Raw genomic sequence first — 25,212 nt, 5'->3', positions numbered from 1 at the left:
TGTAGGTATCTGAAGTGTTCGGTCTTACCCATTTAGAACTCTGTCTGGAGACAATCAAATGTAATCATCTTCCCCTTTTTCCAAATGTCCCCAAGGAGATCAATGCCTATACTACTCCACCTATGGAAACCCTTCAGATGCCTTTCCACTTAAACAATCCCCTCCCAGAGTGGCGTTTGCTTGGTGAGTCTGGCCTCCCAGCCAATCATTTTAGTCGCCTTCTGCCATGCCAGGAGCACAGCCTGCGTGTGAAGCGGGAGGGACGGGCTGCCCCTCCTCCCCCATAGAGAGCAGACATATAGCTACCCGCACCTATAGCAAATCGGTCGACCCGGTAGGCCGGCTCCTCAGTCGACAAAAAGACCCACCCATTAATATCAACAAGCTGAGCTTCCCAGTAATATTTTCTGATATCCGGAACCGCCAATACCCCTCCGTAGACCCCTTTCTGTAATTTCCTCAGGGCGATCCTAGGACAATCCACCCCCCATCCCCCCCCCTTCCATATCAGTGTTCGTTGTTCAGACTCAACCGCGCGGAAGAAAGCTTTTGGGATCTGGAATAGGGTATTCTGTATAGCGTACAGTAGGTGTGGGAGGGCCATCATTTTGGACAAAACGGCCCATCCCATAAGGGAGACCGGCAATCGCTGCCAATGGGTCACATCCTTCTTCAACCTTTCCAACTGAGAGTGCACATTTAACTGCATGAACTCCTCTTCCGTTTTAGTGGTCCAGATACCAAGATGTTTAAAGGAATCTTTGTGGACCAACTCTTTACACGCCGACGTCTGAGCCGGAGGCTTCCCCGTCCGAGTGTACACCAAGGGTTTATCCCACTTGATGCGATATCAAGAATATTGACGGAAGGACTGTATAATATGGATAAGCCTATGAAAGGTCTGTCTAGGTCTATGGGCATACAGGAGGATATTATCCGTGTAGAGGGAGATATGTTCTTCCCACCCCCTCCCACATCAATTCCTCTCCCCAGCGGATCTCCTCTTACCCATGAGGCCAGTAGTTCAAGTGCGAGTGCAAGCGCTAAGAGCACCGGCGAGAGCGAGCAGCCCTGCACAGAGGACATTTTTAAGGACAGTGCACGCATTATTACACCTAGTGTTGTCAAAGTACAAACCCACATTATCTGACCCAATTTTTTATTAGAGATAAGCTTCCACCAGACTCATTGGATCTGTCTAATGCTTGCAAAAGGGTAAATTCACAAACAGCTGATTCACCACCTTCAGACAAAGGGTCGAAGCTCATAGATGCCTCCGGCAAGATCATAATCAACCAATCCCTAGTGTAAATCCAATACACAGGATCTTCTTGCCAGATAAAACAGAGCTCACTGGAATTAGATGGAATTAGATGGAAGAATTGCTCCAATATCTCACAGAAAAGCATAACAAAAAGGGACAGGATTTAGTGCAGGAAGGAAAATGTATTTCCAATTCCTCCACTAAGTGTGCATTAGATGCTGCTGACACCGCTGCCAGAGAGATCAATACCTGCTTCCTCTGAAGGAGGCATGCCTGGTTGCGTATCTCTGGTTTTAAACCCGAAGTCCAATAGGGTTGATTAAATGTTCCATTTGACAAACAACATCTCTTCGGCCCTCAAGTGGATGAATCCTTAGAGAAGATAAAAAAAGACACAGAAGTAGCTAAATCCATTGGGGCACTTCAGACACCTTCCAATAGAGGCTCCTTTTGTTGCATCGTTTACAGAGGAGTTTCATAAACCACTTCCACTGATGCCTCCACATCTTCATACGGGCCTCCAAGTCAGTCCTTTCCTTCTAGAGGATTGTACAAGGCAGCTTTAGGAGTAACCGCTCCAAAGGTCGGGCAAAGGCACACCAACCCATACCTCTTCATCTACCAACAGACAATGACTCCATAATCATTCCCCCAATCATCCTACATCTGTTGAGGGTTGACTACAGCAGTTTCTTCCCTCTTGGCAGTCAATAACATCAGACAAGTCGGTTTTAGATGTTATCCAACATGGTTATTGCCTGGAATTCACCAGTATTCCTCCCAATATTCCACCTCGCACTCGCAGGTCTTCTCTGGAACATCCACAACTGCTCAAACTGGAAATATAAGCTCTATTATTAAAGGGAGCCATAGCGCAAGTTCCAGTACAACATCAAGGGTCAGGAGTTTACTCCCTATACTTTACAATTCCCAAAAAGGACGGCTCTCTAAGGCCTATTTTAAATCTAAGGCCTTTAAACCTTTACATACTATTAGAACACTTCAACAAGGGCTTCCACTTCTACAGCAAGGGGACTTCATGTCAGCATTAGATTTAAAGGACGCATACTTTCACATCCCTATTCACCCGGCACATCGCAAATACCTCCGGTTTGTCATAGAAGGGAATCATTATCAATTCAAAGTCCTCCCATTCAGAGTCACCACTGCACCCAGCGTGTTCACCAAATGATTAGCTGTGGTAGCATCTCATGTCAGAAGAAAACAAATGTCTTCCCATATCTAGACGATTGGCTTATCAAAGCCAATAAACATCATAGGTGTCAACAACACACTCAAACTACCATAAAACGTCTCCAACAGCTGGGATTCACGTACAGCATCTAACAGTTCAAGGTCTCTGGGACACCAAACACCAGAATCTTCACATCAACTACCTGGAGCTTCAAGCTGTTCACCTAGCATTAAAAGCACCTTATAGGCAAGGTTGACCTAGTCTTGGCGGACAATATTACAGCCATGTATTATGTACAAAAACTGGGGACACACACACTCTACGGCTGGCACACCTCTCTCAGATCATTTGGAGTTGGGCAATACATCACAAAATCCACCTTCTAGCTTAACACCTTCCCATGGACGGACAACAACTTTGAGGACCTCCTCAGCAGGATGCGGCAACAAGTCCACAAGTGGGAACTCCACCCAAAAGTCCTTCTTCCATACTTCCACAAATAGACCTCTTTGCGACAGCACAAAATGCAAAATGCCAAAACTTTGCCTCTAGGTTCCCACACCCTTGATCCAAAGACAGTGCCCTATGGATGAATTGGTCAAGAATATTTGCCTACCCTTTTCCGCCTCTCCCTCTTCTTCCATTTCTGGTTCGGAATCTCAGGCAGATGTTCCTCACCCTTATTCTAGCAGCTTCCACTTGGGCTCGTCAACCATGGTTTACAGCACTACTTGAACTATCAGTAGTTCCACACGGGAAGTTGCATCTCATGCCAAACTTTCTCACTTAGAGCCATGTCGAAATCATGCAACCAAACTCGAGGGAAATAAACATAGCGATTTGGCTCCTGAAGTCATAGAGTTTGGATATCTAAATCTGCATAAACATTCTTAAGGAAGCACATAGAGCTTGCTATGCAACAAAGTGGAGAAGGTTTGTTATTTATTGTAATAATCAAATAATTGACCCCCTAAATGCATCTTTCCAAAACATTACTTGTTATCTTTTGCATTTACAATGCTCAGGTCTGGCATACACCTCCATACGTCTACACCTTGCAGCAGTGGCTGCGTACCTTCAAATCAGACAACATTTATCTTTGTTCAGAGTATCAGCTTTTATGGAAGGCTTTAAAAGAGTAATACAGCCAAAGGTCCCACCTGCAGCTACGTGGAACCTCCATGTTCTTCTAACAAGACTTATGGGCCCAACTTTTGAACCTTTACAGAATTGCCCCTCCAGTTCCTTTCTTGGAAGGTTGATTTTTTAATTGCTATCACCTCATTAAGATCTGTGTGTGAGCTTCAGGAACTAACCTTAGAAGAACCATTCTTCCAGCTTCACAGTGATAGGGTTGTTCTTCGTGCCAACCCAAAATTCCTTCCAGAGGCAGTATTTGCTTTTCATATTAAGCAATCGGTTGAGCTACCGGTTTTCTTTCCCCAACCAGATTTGGTAGCAGGAAGGGCTCCTCATATTTTAGATGTTAAAAGAGCGTTAATGCTCTTTGACAGGACAAAGATTTTTGTAAACAAAACAATTTGTTTTTGCATTTGCTCCCCCTCATAAAGGGAAACCGATTTTAAAATCTGGTATTTCTAGATAGATCGTTAAATGTAACCAAACATGCAATATTAAATCCAAAAGGATTTTATCGACCCCTCCTAGAGCACACTCTATTTATAAAATCTGAGCATCTATGGCTTTTATTTAGGTAACATTCCCATAGCTGATATTTGTAAAGCAGCAACATGATCTACACCATACACATTTACCAAACACTATTGTGTGGATGTGTTAGCACGCCAACAACCTAATGTAGGACAAGCGGTACTATGAAGACTTTTTCAAACAACTGCAGCGTACACTAGTTAGCCACCGCTTTTTGGAGGGCACTGCTATACAGTCTAATCAAAGCATGTGTATCTACAGCACACATGCCTTGACCGGATTATGTTACTTACCCTGTAAGCATCTGCTCTTGGCCTGTAGAGCTGTAGATTCACATGTGCCCTCCCTCCTACCCAGACACCTATGGCCATTGCAGTTCTCATTTACATTACACCTGCATGGATATCTCTTTAATTACATTTACTACATTCTTACCCTCTTGCGGGAAAACAATCTAACAATGGAGTCGATGACCGTGCGCTCTATTACCAAGAGGAGGAGTCCCCTTACCTTGTGACTCCAAACACTTCTTTGAAGAAAAACAACTTGCAGGCATCCGGATTCGACACTAGATGGCAGGAGAAGGCACAGCATGTGAATCTACAGCTCTATATGCCAAGAACAGATATGTACAGGCTAAGTAACATAATCCTTTCTCCTCAGTACACCTTGCCCTGAGGTCAGTGAATGCCAGCTGCCGTTGTTGCAGGGCAAGCATGGTAAAATGTTTGGTATACCGTTACTCTCCTTACTACTCAAACCGTACTGGGCCTTTTGTGATTAAACAATCTGCAGCATTTCCATTTACCACAGAGGCAATATCCTCTGATGAATATTTCTCCTATGATAGGAGGGGTGGAAATTAGGGTAGCCAAATCATCACTATAGCTTTCCAGTGAGGATATTTAATTATTTACAGCAAATTCACAAATTTGAAATCAGATTTAGGTACACCACTCTTACAACCATGCTGTAGAAATAAAGAATAGCAATGTGAAGCCCCAAACTTCTAAAGAAGTTAAGTCAAACTAGAAATATGAAGAACAAAAGCTCTGCAAAAGCAACACAGAACAAGATAAGTGATATTTGATGTTGTGACGGAGCTTGCTGGTTCTCCCTGCAACGCATTTAAATTATTTGTAGATTAGCACATTTTTAATGGAAGAACCAACAAGACTCAGGCAGGTATTAGATTAATGTGGTTATTGTATTAAAGATCTAAAATTTGTTGCCATTAGCAATCTTTTGAGAATTTCTGTTGAGAATTTCACAGCTTGCATTAAGGCACCAAATAGTAAGGCAAAGCTTTATCAGATGGTTATTATAAAGACCAATTTACAGAGTTACAGAGTCCCACTACCATTAAGGCAGAATGACAGATCTTTTCCCTGACAGCTCAAATCCTACGTGGAAGGGGAGAGTGTTCAGATTTAAACTCCATTAAGGGTGAGTCCATTAGCATAGAACTAAGAAATAAAAGTAAATGAAGAATGAAAATGTTTTGGCAAAGGTTTCAATCCATCAGTTACCAACTGTAGTATCAGCAAAGCAGTGCAAAATTAAGGGAATAGTTCTTAGTGATCATTAAAAATCCATCAGCATAGCATCCTTTGGTAGGGGAAATGAAAAAGTATGGTGTAGCCCCTCATTTGGAGTTTCTTCTTTTATAAAGTCTCTAGCAAAAGTGATGTAGCATCACGTTACCATTGAAAGACTGTCATATGCTCAGATTCACATAATGCCTCCTAGGACACTCGCAACAGTGAGGTACTTTCCCATGTTGGTCATGAGAAATGAAAGATTTTAAAGTCCACATAGGCCTACATTGGAAGAAAAAATAAATACAAAGTATCCATCTAGAGCAACAGCTGAAATCCTTTTCCCACAGGAATATTTCACCTTGAACATTAAAGAAACATTTAGGAATGTTAAAAATTATACATGTACAGAACAAAAAAAGCAATAATTCACTAGCTGTAAATGAACCATTGAATTAGGTCAGGGGAAAGGTCCGCATTAGAGAAAAAACATTTTCGAAAAAGCCTTTAAATTGGCATTAAACAATATAAATGAAATAAACTCTACATCAATATCAAATAAAACACAATAAATCATTTCAAATATGGAATATGTAGAACGTTCACCAGAAATTAATACAAGGAAATCATTAACTTTAGAAATGCCCTACAACCACAATTTTAGTCATCACTCATATAAGTATATTATTTTTTAGATTCATACTACAAAATTTGTTTTTCACTTTTCATAAACTATAGAATCTCTAGTAATATTATGAGAAATGTAAAGATCATACCTACACATTTTTGCAACAACTTTTCTAAATGGTGCGTTCTAGCAGAAAGCATTGGAAACACTAGGCCACTTTATTAACAACACAATTTCATCAGCAAACGTTAAACACGTTCATAAGAAACTCTCATAAGTACAACTCATTTATATGTATTAGTACTGCGTTGTATGCATATTTTCTTCATCTTGCATTTGAAGTCACGCTTTTACGGTACTTCTACTACACTTGTCTCAGTTTCATGTGTCTAACATGTGCAAAGCGCACTTTCAGCTTTTCTTGTCTTTAATCCGAAAATGTGTTGTATATTTTGATTTTTAAAATCTTGCATCTTGCCCGTTGGGGCCCAGTGGCACAAGTTTTACCGGCTGTACTAGGTAACCTTCAGATGTCTCTTACCCATGGTAGTCCAGGAGGTAGCAATGCTCTGAAGTTTGCTATTCATGCTAACATGGACACGACTGACTAGGTTGAGCGATGGCTACTGTATTGACTCTTTGGCGTGACTTCTGTATGAGGTCTGTGGGCTCCTCCAAAGATGTCCAAGCATCCTTAATGGACATTACGTTTGATGGCTCTGCCCTGGAATGGTTCCAGGAGAGAAGAGCCACAGCATGTTCCTCAGGCCTTATTGCTCCCCCAAACAATTCCCCCAGCAAGTTTACTTCTGTATGCCTACAGTCAGCAGTGTCAATGTGAAGCTCTGTCCTCCACCCCGCCAGTATCTGCAGCTGCAGCTGCAAATACGCTTTAGTGTGTCCTTGCCAGCGCACAGCCAACCTCAAGGAGGCAGGATCTATTACTTCCACTAAGGGTGGCAGGTCACCACTTCAAACTAATTGGTTCTTCAAATTGTACATCGGGACTAAGCTCTCAAATTTCTTTCTGCCACGTACCTTCAAAACAGACAACACTTATCTTTGTTCAGAGTATCAGCTTTTATGGAAGGCTTTAAAAGAGTAATACAACCAAAGGTCCTACCTGCAGCTACATGGAACCTCCATGTTCTTCTAGCAAGACTTATGGGCCCACCTTTTAAACCTTTACAGAATTGCCCCCTCCAGTTTCTTTCTTGGAAGGTTGTTTTTTTAATTGCTATCACCTCATTAAGATCTGTGTGTCAGCTTCAGGAACTAACCTTAGAAGAACCAATCTTCCAGCTTCACAGTGATAGGGTTGTTCTTCGTGCCAACCCAAAATTCCTTCCAGAGGCAGTATTTGCTTTTCATATTAAGCAATCGGTTGAGCTACCGGTTTTCTTTCCCCAACCAGATTCGGTAGCAGGAAGGGCTCCTCATATTTTAGATGTTAAAAGAGCGTTAATGCTCTTTGACAGGACAAAGATTTTTGTAAACAAAACAATTTGTTTTTGCATTTGCTCCCCCTCTATTACTTCCACCAAGGGTGGCAGGTCACCACTTCAAACTAATTGGTTCTTCAAATTGTACATCGGGATTAAGCTCTCAAATTTCTTTCTGCCACGCCGCACCTTCCTCCAAAATCAGAACGGCAATCGTAGGAACACCTGTCTGTCTTGCAGCAGCATTTGCAGGCCAAAGCGGCTATATAGAGGGCTTAGGCCTCAGAAGTGGGAACTAAGTGTTACTACCGCTAATTTCTTATGTCGAGAAAGGACAGAGGCCCTCATCCTATTTTAAATCTTTGCTCTTTCAACTCTTTCCTGCATAAAGACTAATTCAAGATGCTCACACTAGCCCAGGTCTTTTCTTCTCTGTGCCCTGGAAACTGGATGGTCGCATTAGATCTGCAAGACTCTTATTTCTATATCCCAGCCGAGCAGGTCTACAGGCGCCACCTGCGATTCAGGGTGGGACAGGAGCATTTTAGTTTGCAGTGCTCCCTTTCAGCTAACTAGTGCTTCTTGGGTGTTCACAAAAGTGACTGTTGGGGTCGGGCTTGCCTCTGGTCGTCACCAATGACCTCATGGCCACAGCTAACATCATCCAAATTCATTTGCGGCACGCTAAATTCACACCTGACTCCTTCGCAGATGCTCTCGTTTATTGGCGCTAGTCTAGATGCAGTACTGTTTCATGCCTTCCCTGAAGCAGAGAGTGTAGGACATTCAGGCAATGATCCCAATGTTTCAGCCTTGGTCCTACATCTTGGTGCAGATGAGATTAAGGCTCTTGAGGTTGTTTACCTCCTCCATCCTGCAGGCTATACATACCAGGTGGCATGTGCAGGCTCTGCAATAGGACCTGAAAACCCAGTGAGCATATTGGCATCCAGATTTCAGAGGACTTTGCAAAATATCTGCTACTGGACCCCAATAGGTCCAGTGGCAGGCCCCTCTCCTTACAAATGCATTGCTGCTGGGTAAAAGCGGAGATCAGTCCTCTGTTTCCCGCCGGAAACTCAAGGGCAATTCACTTAGTGTTTATGACCTTCCTGCCTATCATCTAAGAAAGGCTGGTGCAGGTGATCAGGGACGAATATCAATGTCATGTGTTATTACAACAAACAGGGCCGGTTGGGGCTTGAACCCTCTATCCAAAGGCTCTGCTCCTTGGCAAGTGGCACTGCTGCAAGGGAATTTCTCTAGTTGTAAACCACCCTCTGGGATTTCCAAACACCAGTGCGGACAAACTCCCTTCCAATGCTTAGTGGATCATGAATGGCTGTTGTATCCACGGGTGACACAGGGTGTCTTCCAGCAATGGGGAAAACACTGGCTCAATTTTTATTTTTTTGCCACCACTGAGAACACGCAAACTGAGAACACGCAATGTCAGCACTTGTGTATGAGTTTTCAAAGCTGGTGTATGCTAGTCGTTGGGACAGATTTGTAGATTGATGAGGCACCCGACAAATTGACCTATTGCAAGCAAAGTGGTCAGACGACTTGTTGTTTGTTCTGTCCCTCGCCCATCAAGGACAGGCTGGGGACACTGTTGGGGCTGCCATCTGATAGAGACTTCTTGCCGCAGATTCCTTACCTTAGAATATTCCCCAGGAGTCAGACTGAATCTAGAAGATTTTCGAGGACTGCCCCTATACCGTGGAAGGTGGCATCGTTCTGTCGGCATCGCCCATGGCGGAAGCGATATGCACGGTATCTATAAAGGTGCCACTCCAGTGCTCTGACATCAGTTATTTACTTTCCCCACCAGATAGTGTTGATCCGGTCGGAGTTACCCCTCAGTCACTTTTTGACTGGCTTTTTTTGATGTTTTGCTGAATTTGTTAGAGAAATATTCTCTTGCTGTGAGGAATTTACCCAAGTACCCAGCTGGTTTCAAACTATGTGGGCCCTGTCACTGGCAAGTGTTGGTGAAAGACCCCCACTTGCTGTCTTTGAAGTGCTTGGAGATTGACCACAACGACGAGACCTGCGAGAACTGTCGCGTCCTGCATCTCAAGGCCCCAAGGCCCCAAAGCAGTGCTTCTTCATGCTCTTGGCAGCTCGACGTCCGTAGACTCCACGGCGCTTGAGGTCCCAATCGTGCAGAAGGTCCCAGGACTTTATACAGACCCCCTTCCCAGCGGCCGTCATCGCACTCAATATTGTTCGGGTAAGTACCACAAACAAAAAATCCTAGACGTCGAAGAGCTCTTTGACTTTGCCGAGTCAGTCGAAGTCTTCTGACAAGAGTCAACAGAACCTGAGTCTGGTCTGCTACGCACGTCCCCGATTTTCCCATAGCTGGAGCGACCCCCACCCAGCTGAATGAGCTCTACGAGGCCATGCACCTCATTTTGTGAAGGCCCGGTCCCTTTGGAGTTCCTTTGGGCCTCATAGGCGTGAGAGGGGCCCCTATTGAACCAACACTGGCAGGTTCGCCCTCTGCGCCAGTTAGATTTCATGGGTCTCTTGCTGGATCTGGAGCAAAGCCAATTGTAAAAATGAGAGCTTCCTTGGTGCCCACACAGGTGCCTGCACCACCGCCCCCATTGTTATTTCTGGCTCCAACATAGAGCCGGATGGGTGTTGTCAAACACAGACACCGACTGGGCCCATGCTTCCCGAGGGGAGCCATTTGCTTATTTGTTTGATAAGCCAAGAGAGGGAGACACATGGTAGGGGGTCTATGGATCCCTATGGGTATCCGCTTCCAGATGAGGAACAAGACAATTGGTATAAGGAACTGGCGGAGGTCAGTGTGTTAGACACCTCAGTGGAAATTGCCCTGGTCTATCCTCCTACCATGACTATGAAGAAGGGAGGCCTTTTGCAAAGGTGGTGTGTAGGACGGCTGAGGTCTTGGACCTTCAGTTGCCCACAGTGGCAGTCAAGACAAATGTCTTGACGCAGGTGCTTCAGCCAGAAGTCACCCCTTCTGAATCTCTACTCCCCTTCAATAGTCAAAGGGATTTGGAGCACCCTGCTGACACGTCACAGCTGAATTACCTCATGCATCATGGTCGATGTGGTTCAATGTTGCTCGCTTCACACACAGTTCTCACAGTATGTTGGCCAGTGCCAGTACCAGTATTCTTTTCAAGTGTATCCCCAGACACGTGTTTCTAGATTCCTCTTTCATCATTGGGGAAAATGTTCATAGGTCGCTGGACGTGCTGCCGCAGTTTCCTCAGGGTTAGTGCCACTCTCAGCGCGCAGGTGCTCACAGAGCTCGTCAGCTCAAGGCCCACGAGAGCCATCATAAACAGTCAAAGGGATTTGGAGCACCCTGCTGACACGTCACAGCTGAATTACCTCAATGTAGCTTTACAAACGTCCTACTCGTATCCTGGTCCAATTCCTTCAGTGGCGCTCCTGTGCATAGGATGATTGCCTGCCACCATCATCTGCACCTGGGACTCCAGTTTTCTAACCCACCACTGCACCCCAGAGCGCTTGGTGGTTCAAGCCTCTATATCAAGAATGAATCCCGGCATGTTCCGTACAGCTCCACCCTTTAGGGAATCAATGAGGTTGGATGCCTTTGGAAAGAGAATGTTCTCTTCCACCATCCTAACACTGCGATCAGTGAACGCAGCGTGCCTTTTGGGCCGTCATTCCATAAGTTGCGCATGTGCTGCCTATGGTCTTGGAGGAGGCCCTAGCCATACTCACCCAGGCTATTGGTAATGGGAGGCAGGATACGCAATCGTCTGCACCACTGGCGGTCAGTGACATTAGACCGTGGATCCTACAGGCTGTCTAAGGTGGCTGCTCCCTCCCCTTTGTGACTACACCACCACACATGCCACCCACTTACGATCGGCTGACGGAGGACCATCTCTTTGCTCTGTCCAGACGTGCAGGCTCTCTTGGGCAAGGGAGCCACAGAGAGTGTGCCGGCATCAGAGATAGGTCATGGTTGTTATTCCCGCTACTTTCTGGTGCCATAGAGGCGTGGAGGACTTTGTCCTATCCTAGACATGTGCCTTCTTAATCTCTTCTCGAAAAAGGAGAAGTTTAAAATGCTCAGGCTTGACCAAGTCCTGTCTGCCCTGGACCCAGGAGACAGGATGGTAGCGTTGGACTTCCAGGACTCATATTTGTAAATCCCGTCCTGCCTCCCTGCAGGCGTTTCCTGTGGTTTGCGGTTGGGGTAAGAGCACTTTCAGTTGCTGTGCTCTCTTTTGACCTACCAATGCCCCTCGGCCTTCAGGAAAGTGACGGCGGTTGTTGTAGCTCATCTGCGGCAGGTCGCGGGTTTCAGTCTTCCCCGTTAACTTGATGATCGGCCGTTGAAGTTGGGCTCACCGGATGTACGTCAGTACAACTCGCGGTACTTTACAACGCTGCCATTACAACGCAAGTCGTTACAAAGACTTGCGTTGGTGTGCGCGGATTGAGGATTATTATAATTTTATATTCCAACACCAGCCCACGTAACAGTAGGGAAGGGGTTGGAATATGAGATTACAATATTCCTTATCCAACAGCGCCATCCAGCGCAAGTCGTAGTAACGACTTGCGTTGTAATGGCATCGTTGTAAAGGTAGTGCGGTGTAAACACCGCGTTGTAAACAATGTTTCCCGGCTCACCCCAGGCAGCTCTCTCCCACCTTCAGACTACAGCAAACCTCCTGCACTCACTAGGGTGCACTGTCTACCAGCCAAAGTCCCACTTAACTCCCTCTTGGATGCTCCCTTTAAACGTAGCTGTTCTGGACACAGTACAGTTTCGGGCATATCTTCCCGAGCGGTGAGTCAAGGATATTCAGACTATGATTCCGATATATCAGCCTCTATCATGGATTTCAGTGAGGCAGACTCTGAAGCTGTTGGGCCTTATAGCCTACTGCATCCGGCTGGTTACTCATGCCCATTGGCATATGCTCGCTATGGAGTGTGACCTGAAGTCCCAGTGGGTGCAACATCAGGGGAATCTCTCTGACTTGGTCCAGATCTTGGAGGGAACTGCAAGAGATCTGCAGTGTTGGCTGATGAACCGCGATTGGGTCAGGGGCAGTCCCCTTCTGCTTACCCAATCAGATCTGACTGTAGCAACGAATGCATCACTCCTGGCCTGGGGCGCCCATCTGGGAGAGGTGGAGACCAGAGGACTCTGGTCTGGCGGAGTTCTAGCACTACATCAGCCTGTTGGAGCTACTGACGGTTTGCTCGGCAGTGAAAGCCTTTCTTCTTTCGATCAGGGCAGGCTGGGGCAGGTGTTCATGGACAACTCCACCTCCATGCGGTACTACAACAAATCGGGCCAGATTGGGTTGTAGGCCCTCTGTCAAGAGGCCCTGCATCTCTAGACATGGCTGGAATGTCAGTGCATTTCCCTGGTGGTTCAGCACCTGGCGGTGTCGCTGAACGCCATAGTGGACAAACTCAGCCAAAGATGCTTTGCAGATCACGAAGGGCGTCTCCATCTGGGTCTGGTACATGGTCTCTTTCAGTAGTGGGAAGAGCCTTGGTTGAATCTGTTGGCCAATGCTGAGAACACGCAATGTCAGCAGTTTTGTGTGGTGGAGTTTCCAAGTTGACTATCACTCATAGACTCTTTTTGTATCAATTGAAGCTCCGCCCTCTCCTACTGCTTTCTGCCAATGCCACTCCTGCCCAGATTTCTCAAGAAGATGACGAACAACCAGGCCCAAATAATCCTTTTGGCTCCAGATTGGGCACGGAGAGTCTGGTATCCCGAGTTGTTTAGCATGACTATCAGTCCTCCAGTCGGGCTGCCTCTTGGAGAGGATCTTCTGTCGCAGCAACAGGGGAGGGTCCTACACCTTCATTCATGGAGATTGAGTGGCTACAGTTGGCAGCTTTCAACCTACCTACTTAAGTCTACAATGTTATTCTTGCAGCCAGGCATCCCTCTACTGGTATTCACCTGCTGTAGGGATAGGTTTGTCTGATGGTGGTCTTCCCACAACGTTGACCCCTCTTTCTGCACCATTATCTAAGGTTCTCTTACCTGCTTTATCCTTGGCACAGCAGGGCTCTTCTCTGTGCACAGTTAAAGGCTATCTCTCTGCCATCTCGGCCTGTATGCAGTTGCCGGACTCACCTCCTCTCTTTAAGGCTATGCCCCTTTAACGGCTTGCGGCTTATGTTTCCCCCTATGCCATTCATCATGCCTCAGTGGGACCTGAGCCTGGTCCTCCCCTTTCTCTTTTGTGCAACATTTGAGCCTTGGCACAATTGGCCTCTTAGGCTACTGACCATCAAAACTGCCATTTTAGTGGCCATGACATCGGTCAGGAGAGTGAGCAAATTACAGGTACTCTCTGTGCACCCTCCTAATACCCTCAATGCGAACTAGCTGGTTCTCCAGACACATGCATCCTTGCTTCTGAAGATTATGACTCCCTTCCATGTAAGCCAGAACATCATCCAGCCTACTTTTGCTCTGCCTCATCCCTCCAAAGAGTAGGTCAAACCCCACCATTTGAACCCAAAAAGAGCATTGTTGTTCTATCTTGACTGCAGAAAAGAGTTCTGGGTGGACAATGAAATGTTTGTGGTTTATGTAGAAGCTAAAAAAGGGAAGGTGATGCAGAAACAGATCATTTAATTTATGCATTAAGATCTGCTAAGAAGAAACCATCTGAGGGGTTACAGGCTCACTCCCCCAGAGCCCACACTGTGACCACTTCGTTAGCGTGTGGTGTCCGGTCCTGGACATGTGTCAAGCAGCAATGTGAGCTTTACTGCACCCATTCACCAAGCACTACTGACTGGACAGGCAGGCCCATCGGGACAGGCACTTCGCAAGTTCAGTTCTGCAGGAATTTCTAATTCAATTAGCTTCGCAGTCCCTACTCTGGGGAGGTATTACTTGGGTATCTATTCCATTGGTACGGATTCTGTGGCTAGAAGTATCTAACAGATGAACAAGTTATTCACCCTCTGTAGCGCATTAACTGGTAGAGACTCTGTCTAGCTGAAGATTTTATTAATGACCCTCCCATTATTCATGTCTGTTAACTGCTTACGGTTAAAGGGACACCCTTCTCGGCGCCTTAGCTTGCCACTCCAGTGGTAAGTTCTCTTAGTGGTTCTGCGCTCCTGGTATGGAAAGTAGCAAAAGTAACTGATAGCAGTACGTCTGGGTGGCATCTATATAGATACCGGTCACGTTATTCTGGCACAGACGACACAGTCACGGAGCTAAAGTATGGCATCTACTGGTGCGCAAGGGGTAACACTCCAAAATCTTGTAGATTCAGTCTGACGCCTGCGAAATATTCGATGATAAAGAAGCTGGTCTTTCTCATTTCCATAACATCGACTAGACCGGTTAGGGAACTGCAGTGTCTTTGTCAACCCGCTTTGTACAAATTTATTTCAGGATACGTTGATGTTGAGGACCTGAGCTTCCTTTCTATTGAAAGTGGTCACGCAGTTTCATGTCGGGCAGGCTATTGTGGGCACGGGGAACCCCTAAAATCGTATACTCCAAAGTGACACTTCAACAGTATGCCCACAGGTGGATGAATTGAAGACGGTGGTAGACAGTTCATGAGGCAATCCTTCTCTGACATAAGGCACCACCCAGCATAGTAAAATACAGTCAGTTCTAGGTAAGTAATAGAATTTTTAGGAGTTCCAGGTAAGTAATAGAATTTTTAGGAAGATTAATTACGAAAACTCAAAAGATGCAATACAGAAATTATAAATGCTGGTGCATAAAGTCTTTGCCATGAAGGCTCTCAGTAATAGGACAATACAGAAAAATAGGAAAAGTAAAAAAAAAAAGAATTTAAGTCCCAAATGAGCAACGCAACCAACAACAAATTGGAAATCATCCCTGGTAGCATCCCAAAGGTCTAAAGGGTTCTGTGGCTGACCCCCAAATGTCATCTTTTCCTTGAACATAACTAAAACTGCAGATTAATCTTGGTGTGAGCAAAAGAACTATGATTTCAGCAAGTCAGAGCACGGTTTTACTAAACACCCTATTCCTTTATGTCTAAGCACTATCCCACTACATGAATATCGATTCAGCTGGAGGGGCTGAAGTTATCTGAAGATGGCAGAACAAATTAGTTACAAAAACACCAGTAAACTATTGAGCATGAATGCAATGTGGCAGACAGCAGAAGAGTCCATGGGCATCTGCAGTATTACTGAGTCCACATTGGAAAGTTTTCTTCGAGAACAGCAAGAACAACGTTAATGGATATAAACAGACATGACTTTGCTTGAGTGTAGGCAGCAGAAATAATAACAGTAAACGTGCAGGGTGAGACGTCCATATTGAACACAATGGCATTGAGGCTTAACTGAGGCCTAATTCGCATCAGCCAGTTAAAGGCACTTTAACTAATCCCAGCAAACTAGTTTCTAAACCGTAACATCAAATAAGTGTACATATGTAAATTCATCCCTAATAAGTCCCAAAGCATATGCAGCCAGTCCATAGGTTCTGGTGCTCTCTTTTTGCCCCCACAATGCAGTAATATGTACAAATGCTCAGCACCAAGGACACCTGCGTTCCTCTATAGGATCTTAATGGATAAGTATATGGCACCATTTTTAAAAGTATAATAATGTCCTGTAGCTTTTGCTCTTCTGTGGCAAGAGTTTGAAGGAATTTCACTGAATTTGTAATAAGCTATATATATTTATTAATGAGATTCATCTTGAGAATTTAACTGAAAGTGACTGCTTGGGGCGTGCAGTGAGCACTTGTGTGGTGCTCTACTGCCACGTGTTGATGCGATCCACTGCTTTTCTGGGGATGTGCAGATGTCTCTAATGGATATTCCCTTTTGGCAATAATGTTGATTATGACCTCACTCACTTGAAGGAAACCAGAGCAACAGCACATTACATGGGCCTGACAAATTCCTCAGCAGCCCTGACCCTTCTCAGGTTGGGCCTTCCAGATCTTACTGCATGGTTATGCCCTCTAATTCATTTCAGACCTTCTTCAATTTCCTCCCACATGAGTGGTATTATGAGGAGCTCCTACCTATCTTGCTGCAAAAGGTGCAGATTCTACAGGCCAGAGGGGTCATCAAGAGTGTGCCAGCCTTGGAAGTATGGGCAGTTTGTTACTTCTGCTACTTTTTCGTGCAGAAGGACAGAAACCATTATCCTATTTTGAATCTTTGCCTTTAAAATGCCTTCCCGCAGAAGGACACATTCAAAGTGCTCACACTGGCCCAAGTTTTGTATGCCCTGGATCTGGGACATGCTGGGAGCATATTTGCATGTGCCCATTTGGCAGTCCCACAGCCATTACCTGTAGTTCAAGGTAGGCCAGGAGCATTTTCATTTTTCTTTACTTCCCTTTGCCCATACAAGTGCCCCTAAGGTGTTCATGAAAGTGATGGTGGTGTTTGTGCTGATTATTATAGTTTGGGATCCACCCTTGAGTAAAAAAAATAGACTTTTTATTGATTTAACTTTGAGAATGCAAGAGTCTTTCCTTGGTGTTTGCTGTTGGTGCCGCTGCAATGAGGATAGAGTTTTTATGACCAATAAACAGAATGCCACCTTTGTTTAGTACCTTAATGTAAACCCAGTTAGAGAAGAGTATTAGGATCTTTTGACAGTTCTCTCATGGATAATCATGGACTGTCTACCACACTGAGGCATGCTAGTACAAACGCACATACACCAAACAATATGTAATAATAATTTGTATCACAATAGTGATGATTATGTAGATTGGTAATGAACTCCAATACAAGCAGTAAATATATATTATTTTGATTTGAAATATTTCCAGAACAAAAGTGCACACCAAAATAGAGAAACTAAAGTGAATGAAAAGACTATGGAAAAGTCAGTAAGATATATATTATGTTAATGCCTTTGAACTTGTATTTATAGAGATGTCTTCTTGCATATAATTTGCTAGGCTTGACAATTAGTTTTATATTTTTATCTGCAAAACGCATGCTGACTGGTTGTGTTAGTTTGAAGTTGATTAGAAACTACAAACATGTCAATGTATACATATATATTTTTTATAACAGATTTTATAGAGGTTTTTGACAGTACAACATGGCCGAAAAGGCCCATACACAAACATCAAGATGTAGTACATTATTGTACTGTACCAATGTTTCAGGACATCAACAGAGTAATAAAAGAGTCTAAGAAAACCCCTGGCACAGACCCTGTACTACCCCCCACTCCACAAAGAATATCTATCAACAGCATTGGAATGGCGGGGTCTACAAGCTATGAGTATCTCCATGGCCATATGAGCATATTTCATGCTCGATGAGGAATTCTGGGTGTTGTATAACAGCAGGCAGGTCTATACCCCTGTATTCAGCCTATTGCTTCCAGATTTTGTTATGTTTACCCATGCATTTGTCCATGGCGCATTTTCACCCATACCACCAAGGGTGGAGAGATCCCCTTCCAGTGCTGGGCTCTGTCTCTCTTGGCTAGCTTGAGCCCCAGGAACAAGAGGTGTTGTTTGTATCTGTTTTCCCCCAATCCCATCTGTGCTATCCAAGTGGAATAACTTGGGTTCAAAGGGGAACCGCCAGGACAGTACTAAAAAGTGGTTACCCTGTGCCAAAAGGGCTGGAGTGCCTTGCAACTCCATACTGTATGGAGGAAGGTTGCTTCCTCCTCGTCACATCGCGATACGTAGGGGATGGTATAAAACCCATGCGGCAGAGGCAGGACCTCGTGTAATATGCCCGGTGTACGGATTTAAATTGGATTAAACTATACTTTGTTGCAATGGTGGCACCAAGGGGGCTCGCCAGGGCCTCTGTACAGTCGTCATCAGTGAGATCTGCGATGTCACCCTCCCAAGCCACCCGCAGCTTGCCCAGTGTGGTTTGACTATGTGTGACTAGCGTTTGATACATTTGCCTGATCTTATTGGCACCCAAGTCTCCCATCAACAGTCGCACTTCAAGTGGGGGAAATTCGGGTAGGCCTGTCTGGGACCAGCTATATGGTGTCAGTGCATGTCTGAGTTGTAAATCTGTAGAACTGGCTGCGGTCGAGTTGATATTCTGCCTGCAGCTGTTGAAAGTACCTGAGCACCGTCCCTTAAATTAGATCCCCTTGTGTGGGTAGCCCAATAAGGTCCCTTGCCCGGAACCCAGGCAGTGCATCGACTTGCCAAAGGTAGGTTCTATGCCATAGTGGGGTCGCCTGCATCAGCCGCTCCCTCCATCCCATCCTCCTCACCGTGTATCGCCATAATTGAATTACCACTTTAGCCGCGGGGTGGGTGGTCTATATTTGCCTGACTGTGAAGAAAGTCTAATAAAGTTTGATTTCCCATCGCATGTCTCTCAACTGCGAATATCGGGTCCGTCTACGCACTGCACCACCATTCGTTTATATTAAATAGGTGGGAAACAGAGCATGTATATCTACTACTGTGATTCCTCCACAATAGGTGGACTGTGTACAGGTCCGAAGAGCGACTCTGATGCCCAGGGAACCCCTCAAGTTGGTGAAGTAAGGAAGTTGGAAAACACAGGCTATGTGGTTCTGCGGTCTCAAATTTACAGTACATCCCTTGCCTGAATCATCACTTCCACCACAATACAACTAAAAGAAGCGCGCATGGCAGCAGGGAGAGAGGAGGGGGCCTGCACCGCTTTCCCTTGCGGGAGCCAGCAGGAAACATCTCTTTGTAATTATTAGCAGATGGTTCCTGCTCGCTCCCGCAAGGTAATCGCCAAACTTGCAAACGTTGCCATTGAAGGCAATGCAACGTGTGCACGTTTTTGGCTCAAAAGGCGAATCGATTGCTTACGGTCTCCTTCCTATGCAGCGCATGCGCGCTGCGTAGTGGAGTCCTAAAAAGGACGAAAGAAGACGCCCAGCAGAGGAGACTACAGAGAACAACTGACTTGGCCCCAGCCATACCTGCCCGTCTGCAGTTTCCAGAGATCCTGCGCCAAAAGTCGCCTTGTCCTGCAGCCAGCGACCTCCAGAACCCTGGGAGGACTGTCTGCCTTCAACAAAGACTGGATATCCTGGGAACAGAAGCTCTGTTCAAAAGAAAAGGCCCAAGTCAGACTCTGAGCCTGTTGAGGACAAACCCGACGCCTGGAACCACCACCGCACCCGTTGCCTACGGCCTGAGTTCAAGTGGCCCACAGGTCCCAGCGAGTTCCCCCAGTGGTCCAGAGTCTGAGTCCACTTTGGGTTGACCCCTCCAGCACTCCCTCACATCGCCTGCAGCCTCTGCACGGAGACCCCCCGCCCCAACCTCAAGTGGCCCAGTAAGGTGAAATCCGACCACAAAAGATACCCCTGCATCCTGCCGCCCTGCTCCCTGGAGAAGAGAACTAATTGTCAAGCCTAGCAAATTATATGCAAGAAGACATCTCTATAAATACAAGTTCAAAGGCATTAACATAATATATATCTTACTGCCTTTTCCATATTCCCTCCCTCCCTCCCTCCCTTCATCACTAAGAGCCAACCGGATCCTCTCGTCCTTCCGTAAAGAGCTAAAAACTTTCCTCTTTAGAAACTAACCACCCCTACTTCCCTCATCCGTAAGCATCAGGCGTCAGACATCCACAAGCATCAGGCGTCAGACATCCACAAGCGTCAGGCATCCACAAGCGTCGGGCATCCACAAGTGTCAGACATCCACAAACATCAGGCATCAGACTTTTATTTAAGTATTAATTATTAAAAAAATGTAAAACCATTGTTATTTGTAATATCAATACATGTAAGTCACGTAAATACAACACATATTGCATTACAAATACTATAGGTGTCACATTTGCGAAAGTTATAACTATTGGCATGGTAAATGACAAAGCTATTAATTTTGCTATTTTCAAAAACAAAACCTAAATAAAAAAATTGTCATTTACAATACCAATAGCTCAAACTTTCCTAATACGAGACCTATTGCATTGCAAATGCTTGTTTTGGTGGGTGGGTGGGGGGGGGGGGGGGAGAATGTAAGTCTGGCCTCGGGAGCACTTCGATTTTTCTCCCTGCTAATAATTGGGATGAAGGGAGCACTTACATTTTTGTCCCTGAAAATCATTGGGATGAAGGGAAAGCTGATGAAGGTATTATAATCATAGATGTAATCCTATCCACTTCAGAGTCCCATGCAGTGCCAATGACTGATTGGAAGGACACAGGTTCTCGTATAGGAAAGGTCATTACAATTATTTCTGTTCTGTAACTGCAGTGAAAGTGGGAGCAGCATGCTCCGCAAGAAGGCTTTATTTTCAACTCATGGGTGGAAATCTGAAGAGATACCGGCTGCAAATGGAAATTGCAGCCACCCCGAATCTTTGCATATATTTCTTCTTCAATCGTGATCATGGTATAAGAGTGAAAACTGGCCTTGTCTGCTGAACGATATGTTTACTAAATAGGGAAGTGTTGAGTCAAACATTGTAGATGTGCAGAATGGTAGGCTGTGTCTGGTGTGAAGGAGCTGACACTCACCACATGGCACCCCGCTGTACCATTTCACTGCCTGCCGTTGTGTGATTCACTTTCATCATTGCTCTTATTAACACAACATAGCCGGCATATACATCTATCTGCATGTTGGTTTTTTTCAAATCCCAGAAGCTGACAGAGGCTTGTCTTTGTGGTGAAAGAACATTGAAAGGCTTTTGAATACACGCAAAAAAAGTAAATAAAGCAGCCACCCAGGCAGGTGCTTGCGTCAATGTGCATTTTGTATATACCAGAACAAAATATTTCTCTATTCAAGAAAACTGAAGGTGCTTAGGTATTGAGTTTAGGCTGCAAAACCACAGCAACCGCAGTAACTGATGTAGATGTACTCCGGGGACGGACAGAGCTATGCCTTCCACTTGCCTGGTTACAGCTTCTTTACTCTAACGCCTCTGGCTTTAATGTAGAGCAAGGATCTGTGGGGATATTTCTGCATATGCCTATATTCTGAACTCACCATGAGACCCTTCTGTTGATAAAATGATCCCATACAAGCCAGGCCCATGTGCATAGATTGAGAAACGCAAGTAAAGAATACAACAAACTGCAATGATGGACCCTTCCTAGAGTCAGCACCTGACTAACTTTCTCCCAATAATATTCGATATCCCTTAGATTAGTATAGGGGATTGTGTGCACACTGAATGGCACCCATCATCACTGTGCCTGTTCCCTCAAGGAATTTCAGTACAATGGAAAAACAACAGCAAAGGTGCACCACAACAAATAAGATAATAAGTGCAAGAAGTATTTGAGCACAATAAAGAAAAATAACATAAAGGAGTATTGTTAGTCTTCTTTTAATCTTTAATTTTCAATTCGCAGTGAAACAAAAACAGCCGACGCGTTTCGTCCCGAGCCGGGACTTCTTCAGGGCTTTAAGTCTTATAATACGTCGCTTATGGAGGCAGGATAATGTCAAGGGAACTGGAGTCCAAGGATTACCTTCCCAGCTACTTAACTCCTGATGTGTATGATTTCGTTGCAATGTCGAATTTAAGACAAGGACTGGAAACATGCCAATCGGCGAAGATGGCAGTCTTTATCCAATGTTCCTGAATGGTGAGCACGATCTTGTCACCTTAATCATATAGCTTTCTTAGGTCAACTGAGTGATCTGTGGTTCTAGCGGAGGACTGGAGGTCCTCTTTGTCCATAAGGTTAGGGTGTGGGCACTGTATTACAGCAGGTCGTTCCTGATAAAACGACCGGCGTCCATCCACACCCCTCGTTGCAGCGAAACACCCCCAGCGACGATGTGCAAGTAAAGAACATGATTCTTTTCCAGGGCTCTGTTATGCTGAGAACAGAAACTGCTCAGCTTTTCACATTGTTAAACTCAGAATATTGGTGAAACAGATTATTTTCTTTTTGTCCCTCCGGCAAAGTCAAAGCCGGGTGGCCTGCATGATATGCGCGAGCGCAAGAGTTGAAAAGGTTGACGCGATTTTCGACGCTCCTGCCATATATTTTTCTGAAATGCAATTTTTTTGCTTTACATTATTTTTCGGGCAGTACTAAGTTGCTCCCTACCTCTCCTGTGGAATAACATTCATGCACATGAGTATGTCATTGTTTATTTGTTAGTATCTGTGTGTATGTTTGAGTATTAATGGTTCTCAAAGTGTGTGCTTGGTGCGCGGCGCCACTGGGTAGTTTTGATGGCGCACTGGGGTACCCTGGTGCACAGATTGTGATCCACCGTTCCATCAATTCTCAAACAGAAAATGGACAATGTACATCTAAGATAGGAAACCATGGGCCATAAACCTATGAATTTCGATTGAAATATGTTAATCCTTTCGATAATGGAATAAATACAGATTTACTCGGGAAAATCTTTTTGATGCATGTTTTGTGCGCCCTGTTTTAAGTCTATTCTCATTATTCCGGTTAGTATGCAACTAAACTGGGTCAATCCAGGATAAACCATATACCACACAATAGTAGTGCTACATGGCAGGAGAATTGGGCCTTCCAAACTAGGCTGGTTTACGGAAACTGGTAGATCTGCGAAACAGAATTGTAAGTCTTATATGACCCACCCAGGAGTGGAGTTGGAGCAACCGTAAATAGTTTTTTACTTGTGTGCCAAAAATATGGCACATTTTGGATGATGCACATTTGAACTTTCTTTTTTCAAATGCTTTTCCATTCTGAATGTTTTTTCTTTCGCAGGGAACCTCTTCCAGTCATATTCAGCATGCTTCACCCATTAGATGAAATAACTCCTTTGGTTAGTAAATCTGGAGGTACGTGTTGCATTGAATTTTGTAAATGCTTGTTTGAGATGAATGATGGCTGAGACAGATTTGGTTGGTAGTTTTGTTTTGAGTAAATGTTTGCTACTTCTTAAGCATTAGTGCTAGTATTGCTGAGTAAGTGAGTTTGGTGGTCATAATTTCCAACTAAAGAAGAGTAGATGTCCTTAAAGAATTTCATGGGAAAATACTGTAGTCTGCTTATGACCACAAGAAGAACTATGAAAAAAAGACATAGTTGAGTTAGTTTATATTGCCCTCTATAAACAAAATGTAGACTGGGTTTCTTACACTATTGTGTTTCTGATTAGCATGGAATGCATTTTATATCTGAATGAAAAGCTATCTTCATCAAATACTAAAATACATGGAGTGATGCATGTGATTCACTAAGTGTCACTTATATTGTAACCACATGTATGTAAACGCTAAACACCATTTCCTTATTTCTAAATGAGACCTTTTGCCATACACACAGCCCTGTCATTCACCCATGACAATAAAACATTATTTTGAAGGAAGACCCTTCTTACCCAGGCCAATTGACTGATCTCTAATATCTCTGGAAAACTAGGCCCCTGCAAATCTCTGCCATTAAATCTTATTGCTGGCGGTTTCATCTAGTATTCACGCTGACAGCTGCCAGGGGCCAAACACCTGGGAGCAGAATGACACGGATTCTGCAGATGGCGTCCTTCACATACCCCAAGAGCATCCAGATGCAAGCTGTAATGTATTCTTTAATCCACCAAAAAGACAACCCTAGGGTTAAATGGTGAGCACTGAAAGCCAAGTTCAGGCCATACTAGACTTGACATGGCTGAGGATCAAACCTCCAGCCCCCAGGCTGGATATCAGGCGTTTTTTGCTGGGATGGCAGGGTGGGGACCAGGTTCACTGCTGAGGGGCAGATTTTTTGTTGCTGTGGAGCTGCCCGTGCTTCTAAATGAACAATACAAAATAAATAGCTTTATAGCATACTTTTTAAAACATTTGTTTTGCATTGTTGTATAACAAAAGCCTGGTAACCAGTCTGGCCCTGCCAGCAACACAGAGCTCTCCTGCTGTAACTCGTATGCCTCTGTCTTTCCAGAAGGCCAAGCCCTTTCATGATATGAGTGACCTGCTTTCCCACCAGCTGTCCTTCCTTCAACCCCTTCATCTGCTCTGGGTACACAGTTAAATGTAATTGTTCAGGAGAGATTTGATGAGGGGTCTGAGTTTGGAATCCTGCATCTCCAGTCTTCTTTCTCACCTGCCATGGTGTTTCTAATTTATAATGGGGTTGTTCCCTTTACTGTTATTCTTCTGCTGTGAAACGTCGTTCGTCAAGCTCGCGGTTTTGATATCCAACGATTTGACCTTCTCACTGGTTTTGGTGAGATCGGTGCGAATCAGGTTGACTTCAATGGTCACAGTATCCAGTTTATGGTCCAGCGATGCCATCTGCTGCCCCAGGGAAGTCTTAAGGCCAACAATGGCAGCCATTACATCTTGTAGTGTAGGCTCTGATGCAGAGTCTACCAACTCTCTGCCTCCCGGCAATATCCGACCTGATCCAGAGGGCGAGCCCTTGGGCAGCGTGTAGCGGTCCAACTTGTTAGATTGTACTGCTCGGGATCCCTTGGTTGATCTAGGAGGCTGTCTCTCGCCCTCAGGCCGTGCCGCCATTATGGGTCTGTATTCAGAAGGTGCGAACTCACA

At 44.9% G+C, this 25,212-nt stretch overlaps 1 protein-coding gene across 1 annotated transcript in view; it reads left to right on the top strand.

The window, feature by feature from the left end:
- The window catches only part of ANAPC1 (anaphase promoting complex subunit 1), an 815,950-nt gene that overhangs the window by 71,015 nt on the left and 719,723 nt on the right, over nucleotides 1-25,212 (top strand). The window contains exon 6 of the mRNA XM_078648767.1: nucleotides 23,426-23,499. Within this exon, the coding sequence (XP_078504893.1) occupies nucleotides 23,426-23,499 (74 nt within the window). The remainder of the gene's footprint in view (nucleotides 1-23,425; nucleotides 23,500-25,212) is intronic.

Source organism: Lissotriton helveticus, chromosome 6, assembly GCF_964261635.1.
Source record: "Lissotriton helveticus chromosome 6, aLisHel1.1, whole genome shotgun sequence".
Taxonomy (NCBI): Eukaryota; Metazoa; Chordata; class Amphibia; order Caudata; family Salamandridae; genus Lissotriton; species Lissotriton helveticus.
This window is presented reverse-complemented; position numbering and strand designations above follow the sequence as displayed.